Raw genomic sequence first — 17,453 nt, 5'->3', positions numbered from 1 at the left:
AATTACTTGTTTATTTTAAGAATCCTGTCTTATTTTCTGTTGTGTATTTGTTGTTGTTCTTCTATTTTCCCTAACCTCCCCCCCCCTTTCCCGTTACCATAGCAACGACCCAAACAGAGGAGGGTCTTCTCCTTTTTAAACACTTTATAAAGCGAGGGACCCTTCAGCCTTCGTCATACACAATCTAAACCACGTTGACGTTGTGTGACCACAACATTTTTACCACTTTTCTGCTAAGGAAGTACCAGTAGGCATCCAGACTGTAGTGTAGACGCACTCGGTCTCAACTAGATAATAATACACGCCTGGATACAGTACTTCAAGGTAAACTTTTAATGTTATGATTGAAAAGTTGTTGCCTAAATATGATTTCAGTGGTCTTTCGATAAACAATGTTTTAGCTGTATTTTAGCCATTATTATTTTTTATTAGTAGTAGTAATACTTAATTATTATTAGTAGTATTTACTAGTTTTCCTATGGCTAAAAATAATTACATTTCTATAGCTAAAAAGCTGGTATACCTCACACGTGTATGTTATTAATCACCTAACCACGCCCCCTCGATTAAAACTGGAACATTCATCCCCTCTTTAGATTATTATTATTATTATTATTATTATTATTATTATTATTATTATTATTATTATTATTATTATTATTATCAGTGCTGAAAAAAAGTTGTAGTGCCCCTGGTATACCGCATGCATGTATGCCTTTGAACACTTAACCACGCCCCCTTGAGTAAGATTGGAATGTTAATCTCCTTTTTTAAAACTAAATGATTTATAATTATTATAATTATTATAATTATTATTATTATTATTATTATTATTATTATTATTATTATTATTATTATTATTATTATTATTATTATTATCAGTGACTTTTCTATAGCTGAAATAAGTTGTAGTGCCCCTGATATACCCCATGCATGTATACCGTTGAACACTAAACCACGCCCCCTTGAGAAGGACTGGAACCTTAAGCCCCTCTTTAAAATATAAATGATTTATTATTATTAATAATAATATTATAAATAATTATTTTCCTATAGCAAAACAAAACAAAAAACGTCTAGTGCCCCAGGTATACCTCACGCATGTACGCCGTTGTATGCTAACCACGCCCTCTTGGGTAAAACGCGGAACATTAAGCCCCGCCCCTTGGTGTTACGTTCTCACTTTGAAAGTTGAGTAACTTCCGGCTTTTCTTACTCCCGGCTCGGTGAGTTTTCGCTCAATGTTCAAGAAACTATGAAACGGCCATTTTTACTAAAGATCTCTAACTAAACTTGCCATTACTTGTACCAGCTCTTTGCGCTATGGATGATCAGATCAGCTCCACTACAGACGACCTGAAGAACCTGCAGCAGGCAGATGAGAACCTCGCCCCCAAAGAGCTCACGGCGGAGGTGTCACATTTCTCCCATTGTAGTAACTTCGACATAGATGATATTTTGGACTTAGCCGGAGGCGCGAAAGATGCCATTGAAAGACACCGAAAGTCAGAAGATCAGCTCATGGAGATAGAAAACAGCACGAGCTCTCAACCTGAAGAAGAGGAAGCACCTGCGGAAGCTGAAGCACTATCATCTCAGTGTGAGTAGAAACCATGAACATAATATTTACACTTTACATTAACGGTGAAGTTTTTTAATCAACAATTACAGAAATGACAATTCAAAAACAATAAGTTCTACAATTAGTCCTGTAGACCAACGGACCAATCACAGGCTTCTTTCTCATCCGGGTCTCCAGGCAGCTGTCTCTAAGCTAAAGGGCACCTTGCTGTCTGGAAGATTCCATTCCACTATTGGGGTACATTTGTTTCCTCTGATATCAAATTACATTTACACCTCTGTATGAAAAGTAAAAAAAAAGTTTATATAGATATAAGGTATGTCTATTAATAAATATAAGTAAAGTGTCATCCACAGAAACCCATATGCAAAGTTCAGATCAGCAACTTAAAAACCCAGAACTTAGAAACCAGCATTTTCACCACGACTTCCTTAAAATATGACCATTAAAAACCCTCCAAAATCATATTAGTTCACACTAAAATCCGAATTAAAACACTTTAGTACACATTGATTGAAACAAACCTGTTACTTGAACACAGTCACCCCCCATAAAATTTGGAACCTTCCACAAACCTCCTAAAGATCCCAGAAAAAAGAAAACCATCCCGTTTCCTGTTCCATCATATTGAACAATCGTGTGAAAGATCACTGATGAGGTCTATCTGTTCACTGATGAACGTCACTCTCACGTGCGTTCGTCATCCAGGAAGTGAGGAAACGAATCAGAGTAAAGCTACATGTATATTATTTACACCATATGTGCCAAACATATAATAGACACCATTAGAGGAACCTCCATATCGCCTACACACACTTGTACACATGGCACGATGCAAACGTTGCCTGCAGACTACATCTGCATACTTTTTCACACACGTACAATTTGTACTTCGCATATCCCAGATTGCTCAGAAGCTGGGGTCAGAAGGCAAGGCCCTTAACCCCAATGGAGGGGTTAAGGGCCTTGCACAAGGGCCCAGGAGTGTCGTCCTCTGCACATGCTTTAGCAGACGAGTACTCATATGTCTGTATATTATGTCATAGGCTGCATAGAGAATTCACCAGAATGCCATTGTACATATGGCATTTAATAGAGGGAGTGGTAGCTTAGTGGTTAAGTCTGAAGTCTTTTGTATCAAAAGGTCATGAGTTCAAATCCCACCACTCTGCTGCTCGGTTTTCCGATTGACACAAATGGACGTTAGATTTTGGTCGTATTCCCTATTTATTTAACACGTTTCCCATTGGTTCTTCTGACATTCTTTAGCTTCTAGTGGACACCGCAACGGTCTATAGACAGATTTCTGATTTTACTACTAGGGCTTCATTGAAAGAGGTTACATCATATAACTTGAGTACTACAATATACAGGAGGCGTGTCAAATTAGATTTGCAAGGAACACTAGTTTATACATTTCAGCATAGATCATGTTTAATTTGCACTCGGTTGAAGTCTGGATTGCAGTGGATCTACAACATATACGTTTTATTTATAAACAGTTTATAAACTTTACTCTGTGATAGGAGTGTTTTATAGAATGTTATTTCATCTTTGTGTGTGTGTGTGTGTGTGTGTTATGTACATATACGTTAACACCCCTAGATATTGCAACCTGTGAACGAGTAGCGTAAGTTGATTTAATTTTTTATATTGCGAATATAATATGATGTAGTATTTTTCTGCATTGGGATGTTGGTAATTGCATTTTTATTATTATTATTTTTTTTTATTTCAACATGTCCTCCTAGTTTGAACAAGTTGTTTTTCACCGGCATTCTCTCCTCTATATTTGATTTTCTCAGCAACTTGTGACCTTGTTGATCAGGAGGTTAAAAGGGTTCGACGAAGCGTATCAAAAATGCGTTTTTGTTTTTGTTCAAAGCTCACCCCGTAGCTACGCTTTGTAAAAGGATCTGCATTCGGCCTGACTGGAGGGTAAGAAATGTAACCTTCCATCATAAAAACTGTTGTAACAGATACCCCAGATCTCTTGGTTGGAGGATTTTTCTAAAAAACAACAACAACAACAAAAAAACTCTTCTGTCTCTGCCTGCAGATATTTGGTCTGTGCTGCCATCTAGTGGCTCAACTCCAACTTTGCATCCAATACAGTTTATGCCCGTACATGCTTGTGTGTACATATATAACTGTCAAAAAAAAGATTAGGCAAAGTGTAAATGCAACATCACTGAAACAAAACATAAAAAGAGAGAGAGACAGAGAAGTCCTGAGTGCACTAATCATGATGTAATGTTAAGTGCATATGAAAAGTAGATTTTTATGTTTGCATTTCACTCGTGTTTGAAGCCAAAGATGAAGCTGGTCAATACACAATAAGCTTTCATTTGGATTTGAGCATTTGTGTGCGTCTCAATCAGCTCTCCAGCTTGTTGTCTCATGAATCGGTATGTCTAGTAAGCAAGTTGTGGCACTGGGACCTGGCTTACTACACTGTGGATCAGTTATGTCTTTATTTCCGGTTACACAAGACTTTTAATGTCCACCACTGGCATCAGCAACACGCTGGAGAAACTTCGAGTTTGTCATACACTGCAAAAAGCAGAACATAACACATTTGTTTGTGTGCTTGTGGCAGCGTGTTCAAGCGAGACTCTGAAATGTGAAACTGACTGCGGCTAATAGAACCAAGTGTTGGTTGAAACCTATAACTTCTCCCAGGTTTTGGTACAAGTGTGGAGAGAAGGAAACAGAGGCAGGTGACTGCTGGTTTTATTTGCCACAGTCCCTTCAGTTTCACTTTTCAGCGTTATTTTTTATTAATACACACACACACACACACACACCCACACAGAGCTCTTCCTGTCTGGCTCTTTTCCTCAGCTTCTATCTCTCTCATTTTATCCTCTCTGCTACCCACTGCAACAGAGAACACGTTTTCGTAAAACCACACACAGGTGTTTGATCCTTACCACTCATTTCTTCCAGCTCTGCCCACTATTTGCTGACACAGTGCCATATAAACCTTTTAGGGTAATCACACATGTTTCTGTCATGGCACTTTGAGCAAAATAAATAATAATAGTTATAAAAAGAACGATATATATATATATATATACAGTGAGGAAAATAAGTATTTGAACACACTGCTATTTTGCAAGTTCTCCCACTTAGAAATCATGGAGGGATCTGAAATTGTCATCGTAGGTGCATGTCCACTGTGAGAGACATAATCTAAAAAAAAAAATCCAGAAATCACAATGTATGATTTTTAAACTATTTATTTGTATGATACAGCTGCAAATAAGTATTTGAACACCTGTCTATCAGCTAGAATTCTGACCCTCAAAGACCTGTTAGTCTGCCTTTAAAATGTCCACCTCCACTACATTTATTATCCTAAATTAGATGCACCTGTTTGAGGTCGTTAGCTGCATAAAGACACCTGTCCACCCCATACAATCAGTAAGAATCCAACTACTAACATGGCCAAGACCAAAGAGCTGTCCAAAGACACTAGAGACAAAATTGTACACCTCCACAAGGCTGGAAAGGGCTACGGGGAAATTGCCAAGCAGCTTGGTGAAAAAAGGTCCACTGTTGGAGCAATCATTCGAAAATGGAAGAAGCTAAACATGACTGTCAATCTCCCTCGGACTGGGGCTCCATGCAAGATCTCACCTTGTGGGGTCTCAATGATCCTAAGGAAGGTGAGAAATCAGCCCAGAACTACACGGGAGGAGCTGGTCAATGACCTGAAAAGAGCTGGGACCACCGTTTCCAAGGTTACTGTTTGTAATACACTAAGACGTCATGGTTTGAAATCATGCATGGCACGGAAGGTTCCCCTGCTTAAACCAGCATATGTCCAGGCACGTCTTAAGTTTGCCAATGACCATTTGGATAAACCAGAGGAGTTATGGGAGAAAGTCATGTGGTCAGATGAGACCAAAATATAACTTTTGGGTCATAATTCCACTAAACGTGTTTGGAGGAAGAAGAATGATGAGTACCATCCCAAGAACACCATCCCTGCTGTGAAGCATGGGGGTGGTAGCATCATGCTTTGGGGGTGTTTTTCTGCACATGGGACAGGGCGACTGCACTGTATTAAGGAGAGGCTGACCGGGACCATGTATTGCGAGATTTTGGGGAACAACCTCCTTCCCTCAGTTAGAGCATTGAAGATGGGTCGAGGCTGGGTCTTCCAACATGACAATGACCCGAAGCACACAGCCAGGATAACCAAGGAGTGGCTCTGTAAGAAGCATATCAAGGTTCTGGCGTGGCCCAGCCAGTCTCCAGAACTAAACCCAATAGAGAATCTTTGGAGAGAGCTCAAACTCCGCGTTTCTCAGCGACAGGCCAGAAACCTGACTGATCTAGAGAAGATCTGTGTGGAGGAGTGGGCTAAAATCCCTCCTGCAGTGTGTAAACCTGGTGAAAAACTACAGGAAACGTTTGACCTCTGTAATTGCAAACAAAGGCTCTTGTACCAAATATTAACATTGACTTTCTCAGGTGTTCAAATACTTATTTGCAGCTGTATCATACAAATAAATAGTTAAAAAATCATACATTGTGATTTCTGGATTTTATTTTTTAGATTATGTCTCTCACAGCGGACATGCACCTACGATGACAATTTCAGACCCCTCCATGATTTCTAAGTGGGAGAACTTGCAAAAAAGAAGGGTGTTCAAATACTTCTTTTCCTCACTGTATATGTATATGTATGTATGTATGTGTATGTATGTAACTATAATATAATCTATTGAGAGCGACAACAACCATAACAAGCGACTTCCATCTACTTCAAACTCGCAGTTTTAGATATCATTTCTAGAAGGGGAAAATCATAAGCATTGACGCTCTGTGGATCCTGGGATGTTTTTAAGGGACTTGAACGTTCCAGTGCACTGAAAAGGTTCTGTGATCGAAACAGGCCTTAAAATGTCCGACTTTCTTGATTAGTACCCTGATTACTGAACTAGAGAGCTGATTGTTACGATGCATTTTATGTCAAAATAATGCATTAAAAAAGCTGCAGCTTATGTGCCCACTTTGAATTGCTCCTTTATTAAGTCATAGATTTTCAAGAAACTGAAAAAGTAAATCTGGTTAGTAAAAAAAAAAAAAAAAAAAAGATTTTTCAGCTATACAGAATCATGTAATACAATACGAAAGAGGGAAAATTTTTTTTTAATGGTTTAATATTTATGTAATAAATGTTGAAACAACCGCGTATTAGTTTTAATCCAACATATGACTTATCTGTATTTAGACCTGAAAGGCCTTGTTGATCAGTGCATAATGACTGGTTTAGGTACAAGGTTAGTGTGATGCAGTTTAAGACACAGCTTAGCAAGGGTAAAGAGTGCATCTGAGACAGATACATACATGCATACATACAAAGACAGATAGTAGAAATCGACAAATGCATTCATTTGTGCAATTAATCTGCACCAATCGTTGACAGCCGGGACTATCAGCTATCTGCGAAAAATCCATACCGATAGTTTTTCCAGGTCGCATCTGCGCTGGAGCAGCCGAGAAGATTCGCTGTCGTTATACAGTACGAGAGCGGCCTCTAGAGGCGAATCGTTGGCGCCACGTGCTGTTTGTTTTGACTCACAAGACTGCATGCTGCCTCATTCGTGTCAACTAAAGTGAAGAGATGAAATCAAAATGAACTCAGTTAAAATCACTTTAAGCATTTATTACCTTCAGTTGATGTTACAAATGGAATCTTACGCTGTGTTACCATTTCACATAAATCCTGTCATACTTAAAATGGCTAACTAAAATTTCTTCAAAAAGGCCAGAGCTTTGAAATGACCTTTTATTTTTATTTTTGAAAATATATATCCAGTATCAATTTTAAAAACAATTGTAAACCGATACTTACTTAACCAATCGGTTATCAGCAAGTACATTCCATATGAGTAAAGGTAAAGTAGACCTCTAACAAACAGACAGACGGACAGACAAGAGAACCTTTTGGGATGTATGCAGGATGTGGGCAGTCATCCTCATAGTTAAGCATCAGGTAGAATGTTGGCTTAGGTGTTTCAGTAAAAGATCTGCTGTGCCACATTGTGAAATGTGTGTGTGTGTGTGTTTCAGTGTGGGATCTGCTGTACTGGCACGACGTACAGAAGACAGCGTATGTGTTCGGAGCGACGCTGTCCCTATTGATCTCTCTGAGTCTGTTCAGCATCATCAGTGTATCTTCCTACATCGCTTTGGCTCTGCTGTCAGTCACCATCTGCTTCCGGATCTACCGAGGAATCACAGATGCTTTTCATAAGAGCCAAACCACACACCCGTTTGAGTAAGAAACATGCACTTACACCCTGGCAACCTGGAAAGATTATTTACAGCTATAAAGCAGATAGATGCTGACTTGTGTGTGTGTGTCTGTGTGTGTTCAGATTTTATCTGGAGCGGGACGGTACTCTACCAGCTGATGTATTTTATAAACACAGTGACATGCTGCTGAAGCAAATCAATGCCACTGTTCATCGGCTGATGCATCTCTTCCTGGTGGAGAATTTGGTTGACTCTCTGAAGGTATTGCTCTAATAATAATAATAATAATAATAATAATAATAAAGATGAAGTTGATGATGATAATAATGCTGTTGTATCTGTGTGTTAAACAGTTTGCATTGCAGCTGTGGGTTCTGACCTACGTCGGATCATTCTTAAACGGCCTCACCCTTCTCATCATCGGTAAGTCTACATCTCAGCTGCGTCCGAAGGGAAGTTTGTTTTCTCATAGGAAAGATTCCGAGCATAATACGCAAACACACCACTGATCAAATGTGAAACACAGTTCCCACTTTAATTAGGAACATGTCGATAACGTTATCCCACTGAACTGCAAAAGTCATTGCATTGCGCTGATTTCTTCATCTCTTCAGCAGGTTATTTTTTTGTTTTGTTTTTTAGTACTAGAATTAAGCACTGATAATGGGATTGGAATTAAATGATCATTTCCTCAGTGTGTTGTAGTCAAAAGTATTATACAGTAATCCCCCGCCACATAACTCATTTGTGTCTCTTATTTTCCCCGTCTCTCGCAGAGAGCACCCTAGACCAAAAAAACTTATACAGTGGAGCCTCGATCTTCGCGACCTTGACACTCACGACCATGTCTTGCTACATGTATCGGCCTTTTTCCATTTCTGCGTCTTTCCTATAGTTTGTCTTTTAGACTTTTTCCTTCCCAAAGCCCATTTAGATCCAGCAGTCCTCTTCGTGGACCAAACATTTCAAACATGACAAAGAAAGCCTCGTGTGAAATCTGAATGCTATATCATGTAGAAAAATGGTGGAATTTGGGATCAGTTTTGAAAGTGACGCCCCTGGCTTTGATCCACTTTTATCTCTCAAACGGTGGGCTTGTTTCTAATCTCCACGTTTTTCTGTTGAAACGGAAAAAGGAAAAAGGCTTGTAGCCTCTCAGCTATACAGCGGTAAAGAATGACCTTGCTACAGCACCCCCTTTGAGCTTTTCCAGTCTGGTTTCTTTTCACTGCACAGCACTGAGACAGCTCTTGTTAGAGCCGCTAATGCCCTCCTCATGTCAGTCGACTCGGGTACCCTCAATATTCTTCCTCTTTTAGACCTCAGTGCTGCCATTGATGGAGTTAAACTCTCTTGCTCGCCAGCAAGTTTCTGGCATGGTTTACATCCTGCCTCTGGCAGACTCCACTTTGGATCTATTGATAACCATAAATCCTTTACTGTCTCTTTCACAAAGGGTCCCTCATGCTTCGGATCGTAGTCCTTCTCTTGCACAATATATATTCTTCCCTCCTCCCCGGTCAGACAATTTGACGATGTCGTCTTCGACTGTCGCGCAAAGACGTCACCCGGATTTACGACGGCACTCGCAGTAATGCCTTTTGAATAATTGAATGCACGTATACATGATCGAGAATAGCGGCTGAATTTCAGCACCGCAATTTTACCCCTGAACCCCGAAGCCCCCGGCTTTATTAGAACCTCTAAGCTTTCTGTTGCCATTGTGTCACTGTTAAGCCTCTTGCTAGTGCTTCCAATCAGTAAGGCTTCATCTGGCGTAAAGCTTAATAAACTGCAAGTTATTCGAAATTCGTCTCACGGCCACCCGAGTGCTCAGCTCAGCTCAGATTACACCTGTGGCTGGCTGGGTCATCCTGCGTTAAGCACAAATTACCGCTACTTACATTTTAAGCTCTTTAGAGTCCTGTCGCATTCGATGTCTTGGAGTGTTTACACTCGTACAATCAAGCTTGCATATTTGAGACTTGCTGTAAAGGAGGGTTTTTTTTTTGTTTTCAAATCCCAAAAGCCTCAGAAAGCTATTTTCAGCACCGTTGACCCAAGATTACTCATATTAAAGCAGAAATGAGCAGTATTTTTCTAGGAACAATGTAAAAATGGAACCAGAAAACTGTAATCATCATTAACGGTGCCTGTTCATCTGACACGGAAGATCGTGAGTTCAAATCCCAGAATCACCAAGATGCCACTATGAGCCCTAAAGCAAGGCGCTTAACCCTAATCTGCACAGATGTATGTTTAGAAATGACTTACAATTGGCATCAATTTGTCTTCTAATGTTTAAAAGAACATGAGTAACGTAAATAAGAATACCGTATTTTCCGGACTATAAAAGGCATTTTTTTTTTCCCACGTTTTGAACCCCGCGGCTTAAACAATGAAGCGGCTAATTAATGGATTTTTCCTGGGTTTTTCCCGGTTTCACAAACTTCAAGCCAAAAACTGAGCCCCATAACATTTGACCAATGAAATTGCTGAACGGGTTTAGGTGAACCGTTGAATCGGGCCGCACCACATCATAAATATGGATGATGTTCCTCTGATGTTTGACCTGCCGCTCACTCGGACTGTCTACAGGAAATGCGAATCATTCGTCACGCTGAAAACAACCGGGCAGGAAAAAACGCACTTCACCTGTGTTCTGAGCTGCACGGCATCGGGAGAAAAGCTTCACCGATGGTGATTTTTAAACGCACGACGAAGCCAAGAGATAAACTCCAGAGAGAAATTGTTGTGAAAGGAAGGAGGAAGACAGTGAACAATGACTTTCTTGGTGAGCTACTGTTTAGATACAAGCCGTTGTAACAGTCACTGTCTTTTGTTAAAGCCTGTTCATTAGTTTCAGTGTAGACACCTGCGGCTTATAGACAGGTGCAGCGTATTTATGTTCAAAATAAAAATCTTTGTAAAATTCAGTGGGTGTGGCTTATATTTGGGTGTGCTTAATAGTCCGGAAATTACGGTAATCACTTTACCGGACATCAGTACCTGACTTTACCAACACAACCTTGTGGCTGAATAAGCTCAAATCTTTCCAACCACAATAAAATCTACATCATTCCAGAAGAGTGAAGTTCATACAAACAGCATCTGGAGAGTAAAAGCGGAATGGGATGTTCAAAAAGGACATACGAATCTTATAGTCAGTAACTTTTTTTTCTTTTCTATACGGCATCAACTGTATGATGCGAAAGGAAATGGTTCTGACTCGTACTCCTCTTGAGACCTCTAACGGAATGGACAAAGAGGTAAATGTTATGACACAAAGGTTAGAAAGAGGCAGCAAGCAGTTGAGGGTTGAGAAACAGGGAACGTTCAGTGTTTACAGGTTTGCTGTTGTTTTTGTTTCCCCCCCAAAGAAACTGGTTATTTAGACCTGTGATCATTGATTTCTCTTTTCTTTTGCAGGTGACGTCGCAGTGTTCACCTGCCCAGTCCTCTATAAAAAATACAAGGTAAGACTGAGAACAAAAAAAAAACGACGAACCACGTTGTTATAAGAAAATAGTCCAAAACATGTTGGCGCGAGGCAATCTGATTGGACGTATTACAGTTAGACAATGTGTTAACGCATTGTGTTTTTATCCAATTATAGTCACCTTTAACAATTTTTTGCGCTGGTCTTAGGGTCCACATTCTTATTTATATTGTTATGCCAGTTATATGGCTGAAAGTTTTGTGTACACTTAACCCTAAGGCTCATTGGGTATTGGGGGGGCACTCGGGCGTCCCAATACTTTTATCCATATAGTGCATATCAGCGTTCTTCTGTTACATATAAATGATGTCTTGTCAATCGATTCAAATATTTAATTGCTATTAATTGTATGATTTTAACTCGTGATTAATCGCAACTCAATCGCACATTTTTATCTGTTCTAAATGTACCTTCAATAAATACTTTTCACGTTTTTAATACTCTAATCAACACTGGCACGGACAAATACGGATGCTTTATGCAAATGTATGTTTATTAAAAGTGAAACCAAACTGAAAATATTCTTGTAAATGTTTGAAATCAATTATGTTTAAAATTCCGTAAATCATCAGGACACCAACTTTTGCCATGTTTCCACACGGACGGTTTTAATTGCCGGATGTGCCCATGCCGGATTTCGGTGCTCGATTCGAGAGCGAGCGCATCAGTAAAACAAATGTTTAATGATTCAATGTGTTTTTTTTTTCGCCTGATTTTTTTCCTTAATTCCTTTTTATATCCGAGTATAGAGAAAGAACACAACGAATAATCATGTTTATAATTTATATATATATATATATGCGAGCGAGAGAGAGCGAGCGAGAGCGAGCGAGCGAGAGAGAGAAATGATGATTTTTTTTATTCTTCCTTGTGTTTCCTCTCACGTAGGTGCAGTTTGATCATTACTATGGACTGGTTCAAAGCTACTTCAAAGATGTAGTGCAAAAGTAAGACTGAAGACCTTCTGTTTGTTTGTTCTTTTAAGCATTTAAAGACCTATTGATGCAGTTAAACAGAATTCACTTCATCACATTTATAAAAGAACAGAAACTATATTTGCAAAAACAAAACAAAAGGTTTCGACAGGGGAACAATTTGGTTAAGCATTTCACATTATTTGCCAAAGACTTAAAACTCCACTTTCAATTATATTATCTTCAGCAGCATTTTCCGTAGTGACACATGTGATGTCAAACAGCAGGGGCAGAGCTACAGCGTGACAGCTGGCGCCTCCTCCGTGGCACTTGACACTCTAATTAACGTGATGCTTCCTTACCCCCTAAAGTAATTTTATCATTTTATTAAGCACAAACTGACTGGACTGTCAAAGCCTCTCAGATTTGCCAACCCCATGAAGATTCTATTCTTTGAAGTTGAGTTCGACTGGGGGGAAGAAGAATGTGGCTTATATGGAATTTTCCAATCATAATAAGAGGAAGATGATCAAGAAAATGAAGATAATGCAGAAGAGCGTGTGGAAGACGACAAGACAGAAGGAGAAGAGAAAATAAAAGGAAAAGCAGTGCCTTCAATAGTCTACCATGGCTCACGTATGCAGCGCATCCAGAAAGTATTCACTTTTTCTCCTGAATGGATCAAATTTAATCAAACCTTAAAATTCTACAAACAAAACCCTATAACGACAACGCGGAGGACTTTTGATGAAATCTTTGCTTATTTATCAAAAAATTTGTACAACGGGAAAGATTGCTACAGAGATCCGGCTGGGCCACTCAAGGACATTTACAGGGTCATCCCGTAGCCACTCCTTTGTTAAAAGTAGCAGCGTATAAGAGACGCTGAGAGAGGGATGTAACATCTCCTGCCTTGTGAGATTAATTACTCTCGCCAGAGGTCGACAGTCGCCTCGGTGGTACGGTGCATTTTTTATTTATTTATTTTTTATTTATTTTAGCTTCTGTTACTCTCCTTTTCATGGTCGTGGCCAGACACTGAAACACAGCCCGTTGCTTAGTCTCATCACCTACAGCTTCATACCGCTCGTCTGTCCATCTCTCAACTCGCAATAATTTTAGTTATATTTAAGTTACGACGAGGTCATCGGAACACGTCTGGGTAAGAAGGGGGACTTACCCGTACTGAATGTTTTGGGATCAATGGCGTGGTCTCTCTCTCAGGATGACTCCACCTCCATCCTCAAGACATGAAAGCTTATTTAATCCTTTGTTGGTTTTTTAAACATGGCGTTCGCACTTACACACGGGTTGGAGCTCAAGATATTGAAAGGCATGCCCTGGATTTCAACCCTGGTGAACATTTTTTTGGGATGAACACCAACTGCACTCAAAGGCTCCTCATCCTACATCAGAACCCAAATCTTCACAACCACAAGAAGAGTGAAGAGTGGAGGCTCCCTGAAGAGTGGAGGTTATTATAACTGCATACTGTGACTGAATGTGATGTTAGGACATACAGTCACCCAATCACCTGATTTTGAGATTTTTAGAAGTTTAAACAGCAATTAAAATCATCATCATCATCATCATCATCATCATGATCAAAGTCTTCAGTCAATTCAGTGGAGGAAAAGTGTTTGTGGCTCCATTGCTGTTCCAGAGACTTGTTGCAAAGATGCACTGAAGCTGTGCTGGTATCTCAATACCTCACTAAAACACTTTCTTTTATTTTTCATATACATCTGTGTATACGTCAGTCTCTAAAAACACACAGAGGAAATCAAACCTTTAAAAAAAGATGTAGAAATATAGAAAAAAACAATACACTTTAATTATTCATGCAAAAGAAGCTGAAAAAGACTTACACCGAAAGCTAATTGTGTGTTCATGTGTGTGTGTTAATTTTGTTTCTCTAACTTTATTTTGCAGGATTCAGGTGAAGATTCATGGAGTGAAGAATAAAGCTGAATAGAAAGCAGCATCTTTACAGATCGTAAGCGAATAAACGGTGTGTGTCTTTATGCAAAGCGTGTGCGTTTGTGAGTGCGTGAGTGTGTTAATCAATTGCGTATTAAGGACGGAAATCCACTTAAAAAATATAAATGGATTGTATATTTTCATTTCGCCCTCCTTTATTACTTCTGGTTGCTGCAGTGTTTATTTCATTGATTTTTTTTTTTTTTGTAAATGAAAACGTGTTTATGTAAGAATCAAACGAGAGGCACATTTTTTTCCACGCCTCCGTATCGTTAATGAGAACAGCATCGGTCATAGCGCATCTCGAACATTACGACTGTGAAGATCGGAACGGATCGTATTTCATTTTGTTTCTCTTTTTCCTTTGTATCACATCTGTTTGTGAAAATACAGTCGATGCAAATAAATCGGAGGGATGAATTTAGTGATGTTTGTTGGAATCTTTCGTGTGTGTGTGTGTGTGTGTGTGTGTGTGTGTGTGTGTGTGTGTGTGTGTGTGTGTGTGTGTGTGTGTGTGTGTGTGTGTTAAATCTAGTGAAATCACATGATCATTTCAAACAATAGTTTGGTGCAATCCAGATATTATATTTTAGATTATTTAACAAAAAAGAAATACAGAAAAGAACTTGTGGACCCTTTGTCCTCTTTGTAGGGCCTGAGAGAAGAAGGTTTTGGAGCACGAGATGAATGACATCATACTTAAGCTCCATAATTGAGAAAGGGAACAAAATGGATATTTATAGTATCGAGCAGTGGTCCCCAACCCATTGACCAGCATTGACCAGCACCGGTCTGTGGGTCAATTGTTACCGAGCCGCACAGAAAGAATACATAACTTACATTATTTCCGTTTTATTTATTATCTGATTCTGAACGATGTTTTATTTTGGAAAATTACCGCATTCTCTCCGCCACATCTGTCTATGACTCACACTTGATGCATGTCATGATGCCACATGTCTTACCTCCATCCTTTACCTTCCTAAAGGAGCTGCTCCGGCCCCTAACACATAATACATTACTGCTAAATTCAAACCCCCAAGCGAGCAAAATGAACAAACAACAACACGGTGGATTTACGTTTATTATTAATATTTGGAAAATACCAGTTTTTATCTCGGTCGTATCATTTTATTTTGTTGTATTTATCCGCCTCACCTTAAAGGCCAGTCCGTGAAAACATAAATTGGTCAGTGGCGCAAAAAAGGACCGCTGGTATAAAGGGCAAAATTTGCCCAGGGATAAATCCACCAGAGGGCACATTGTTTTTAATCACCAGGTGGTGTAACGCTGTCTTGCATGCAATGGAGTTACTTCTACCACCCTGCAATTGACTAATGTTCTATAAGAGAAATAAATAGATAGATGGACCACTTTATTTTATTCCAGAGGCAAATCTAGAGTAGCACAAAGAGTTAGAAGTATATCAGAAGTCATTTGCATTGTAAATGAAATGTTGCAAAGGATTAAATACACTACATGGACAGGGAAGGTATAACTCGGTGATTAAGATGTTGGACTTCTGATCAAAAGGTCATGAGTTCCAATTGCACTTCCACTATGATGCCACTGCTGGGCTCTTGAGCAAGGCCCCTAACCCTCAAATGCTCAGTTGTTTGAATGAGATAAAAGTAAATCACTCTAGATAAGGGTGTCAAATCCTATAAATGCTAATGGCAAGTACTGGGACGCTGAACTGTTACCACAAAGTTGTGACACACGATTGTATATTATGTGTTTCGCTGCTGTAGCATTTTGTTTATAATTTGGACTAGGAGACCCAGAATGCCCTTGCGGCTGAATGAACGTGAAGCTCCGCAAGATCCAAAAATCTCACATCTTCCCAGAAGAGTGGAGGTTATTATTACGATAAACGGGGACTGAATGCTGAACAGGATGTTCATAAGCAAGTCTTGAGGTAAATCCAACCTCAGATGAACACCACATGATCTATTGCACGATGTGTGAATAAACTAAGTACACTGCTGTTCCATGGGAAGAGGCTAAGTAGAAGGGATTCAGGGAAGATATTGAGTGGCCTGCTATAGCACTCAACCCTTTTGAACACATTTGCCAGGAAGTGGAATGCTGACTGCACCCCAGATTTCCACACCTATAAGAGTATGAATGGTGAATACTACTATAGTTAAGATATGTCTCAAGGGGGTAATATCTACACATCCTCTTATATTACTATAACTGTTTTATAATAAAAAAAAGCTCACAAAAGTGAGATCATCCCTTTGCATTCGCATAACAGTAATTCCTCATTTTCTTTGGGATTTATGTGGCGCATCTGCCGTACCAGTCCGCAGTCACTGCACATGTTTTTACTATAAAAATGATCAAAATAAATGTATCACCTTAATATAAATCATACAGAATTATAGCATATGCGGATTTATATATAAACCGCATATTCTACAGTGTAACTTTGTATGATTTATATTAAGGTGATATCACGTGTGTGCATATATTACATTTGCAATATTACATATGCATTTAATATTTTTCTAATGTATGCAGAACCGTTATAATAATCTATTTACATGCCACCAGTGTAGTACAAATAGCAGCGAATCTCATTGTGTGGTTTCAATTACATCATTTTCACCTTTCTCTCTAATTTTGTACTTTCATAGATTTCCCAGTTACTTCCACTTGGTGTTGCTGTTGTACTTTTGAAAATCACACGTGTGTGTGTGTGTGTGTGTGTGTGTGTGTGTGTGTGTGTGTGTTTGTGTGTGTGTGTGTGTGTGTGTGTGTGTGAGGATCCATCCTTTAAAATAAAGGCAATCATTGTAGATATTCATTGAGAAAGTGAGAGAAATCAGCTCTGGTCTTTCTGTGGTTTATTTGCTACAGAATGATATGCATTATATACTGTAAGGAAAAATCTGAACTAAAAACTAATCTAAAATAAAATATTGGGGCACAAAAGGTAATATTGTAAAGAGACTGCTGACAAATTTAATCGTTTTAAAATGTGGAGCACCCCGTGTTATTGAATTAGTCATTCCCCTTCATTTACTCATTCATTCACTTTCTTACTAGGTGTGTTTACACGGAGCATTGTAATTGGTTTAAAAGTCAAATTCGAATCCATATAAACACCTCAAGTGGAGCTGGAGTTAGCAGAGTTGAAGATGTTGAGGTTTTCGTTGGGGGTGGACAAGATTAGAAATAAGTTTATTAGAGGGACAGC

General features: G+C 39.2%; 1 protein-coding gene across 2 annotated transcripts; it reads left to right on the top strand.

Moving 5' to 3' along the window:
- The first annotated feature begins 303 nt into the window (after positions 1 to 303).
- On the top strand, positions 304 to 14,672 carry rtn4a (reticulon 4a). 2 transcript variants are annotated; one of them, XM_083567701.1, is made up of 8 exons: positions 304 to 324; positions 1,313 to 1,600; positions 7,670 to 7,877; positions 7,978 to 8,116; positions 8,209 to 8,278; positions 11,285 to 11,331; positions 12,243 to 12,301; positions 14,201 to 14,672. In XM_083567701.1, exons 2-8 carry the CDS (start codon positions 1,324 to 1,326, stop codon positions 14,241 to 14,243), a joined length of 843 nt encoding a protein of 280 aa, XP_083423827.1. In that variant the 5' UTR covers positions 304 to 324; positions 1,313 to 1,323; the 3' UTR covers positions 14,244 to 14,672. The 2 variants fall into 2 exon arrangements, with proteins under 2 accessions (XP_083423827.1, XP_083423826.1); XM_083567700.1 differs by lacking the exon at positions 304 to 324 and adding an exon at positions 1,143 to 1,226.
- The last annotated feature ends 2,781 nt before the right edge of the window (positions 14,673 to 17,453 follow it).

The sequence above is a fragment of the Silurus aristotelis genome, assembly GCF_946808225.1.
Source record: "Silurus aristotelis genome assembly, chromosome: 2".
Lineage (NCBI taxonomy): Eukaryota > Metazoa > Chordata > Actinopteri > Siluriformes > Siluridae > Silurus > Silurus aristotelis.
This window is presented reverse-complemented; position numbering and strand designations above follow the sequence as displayed.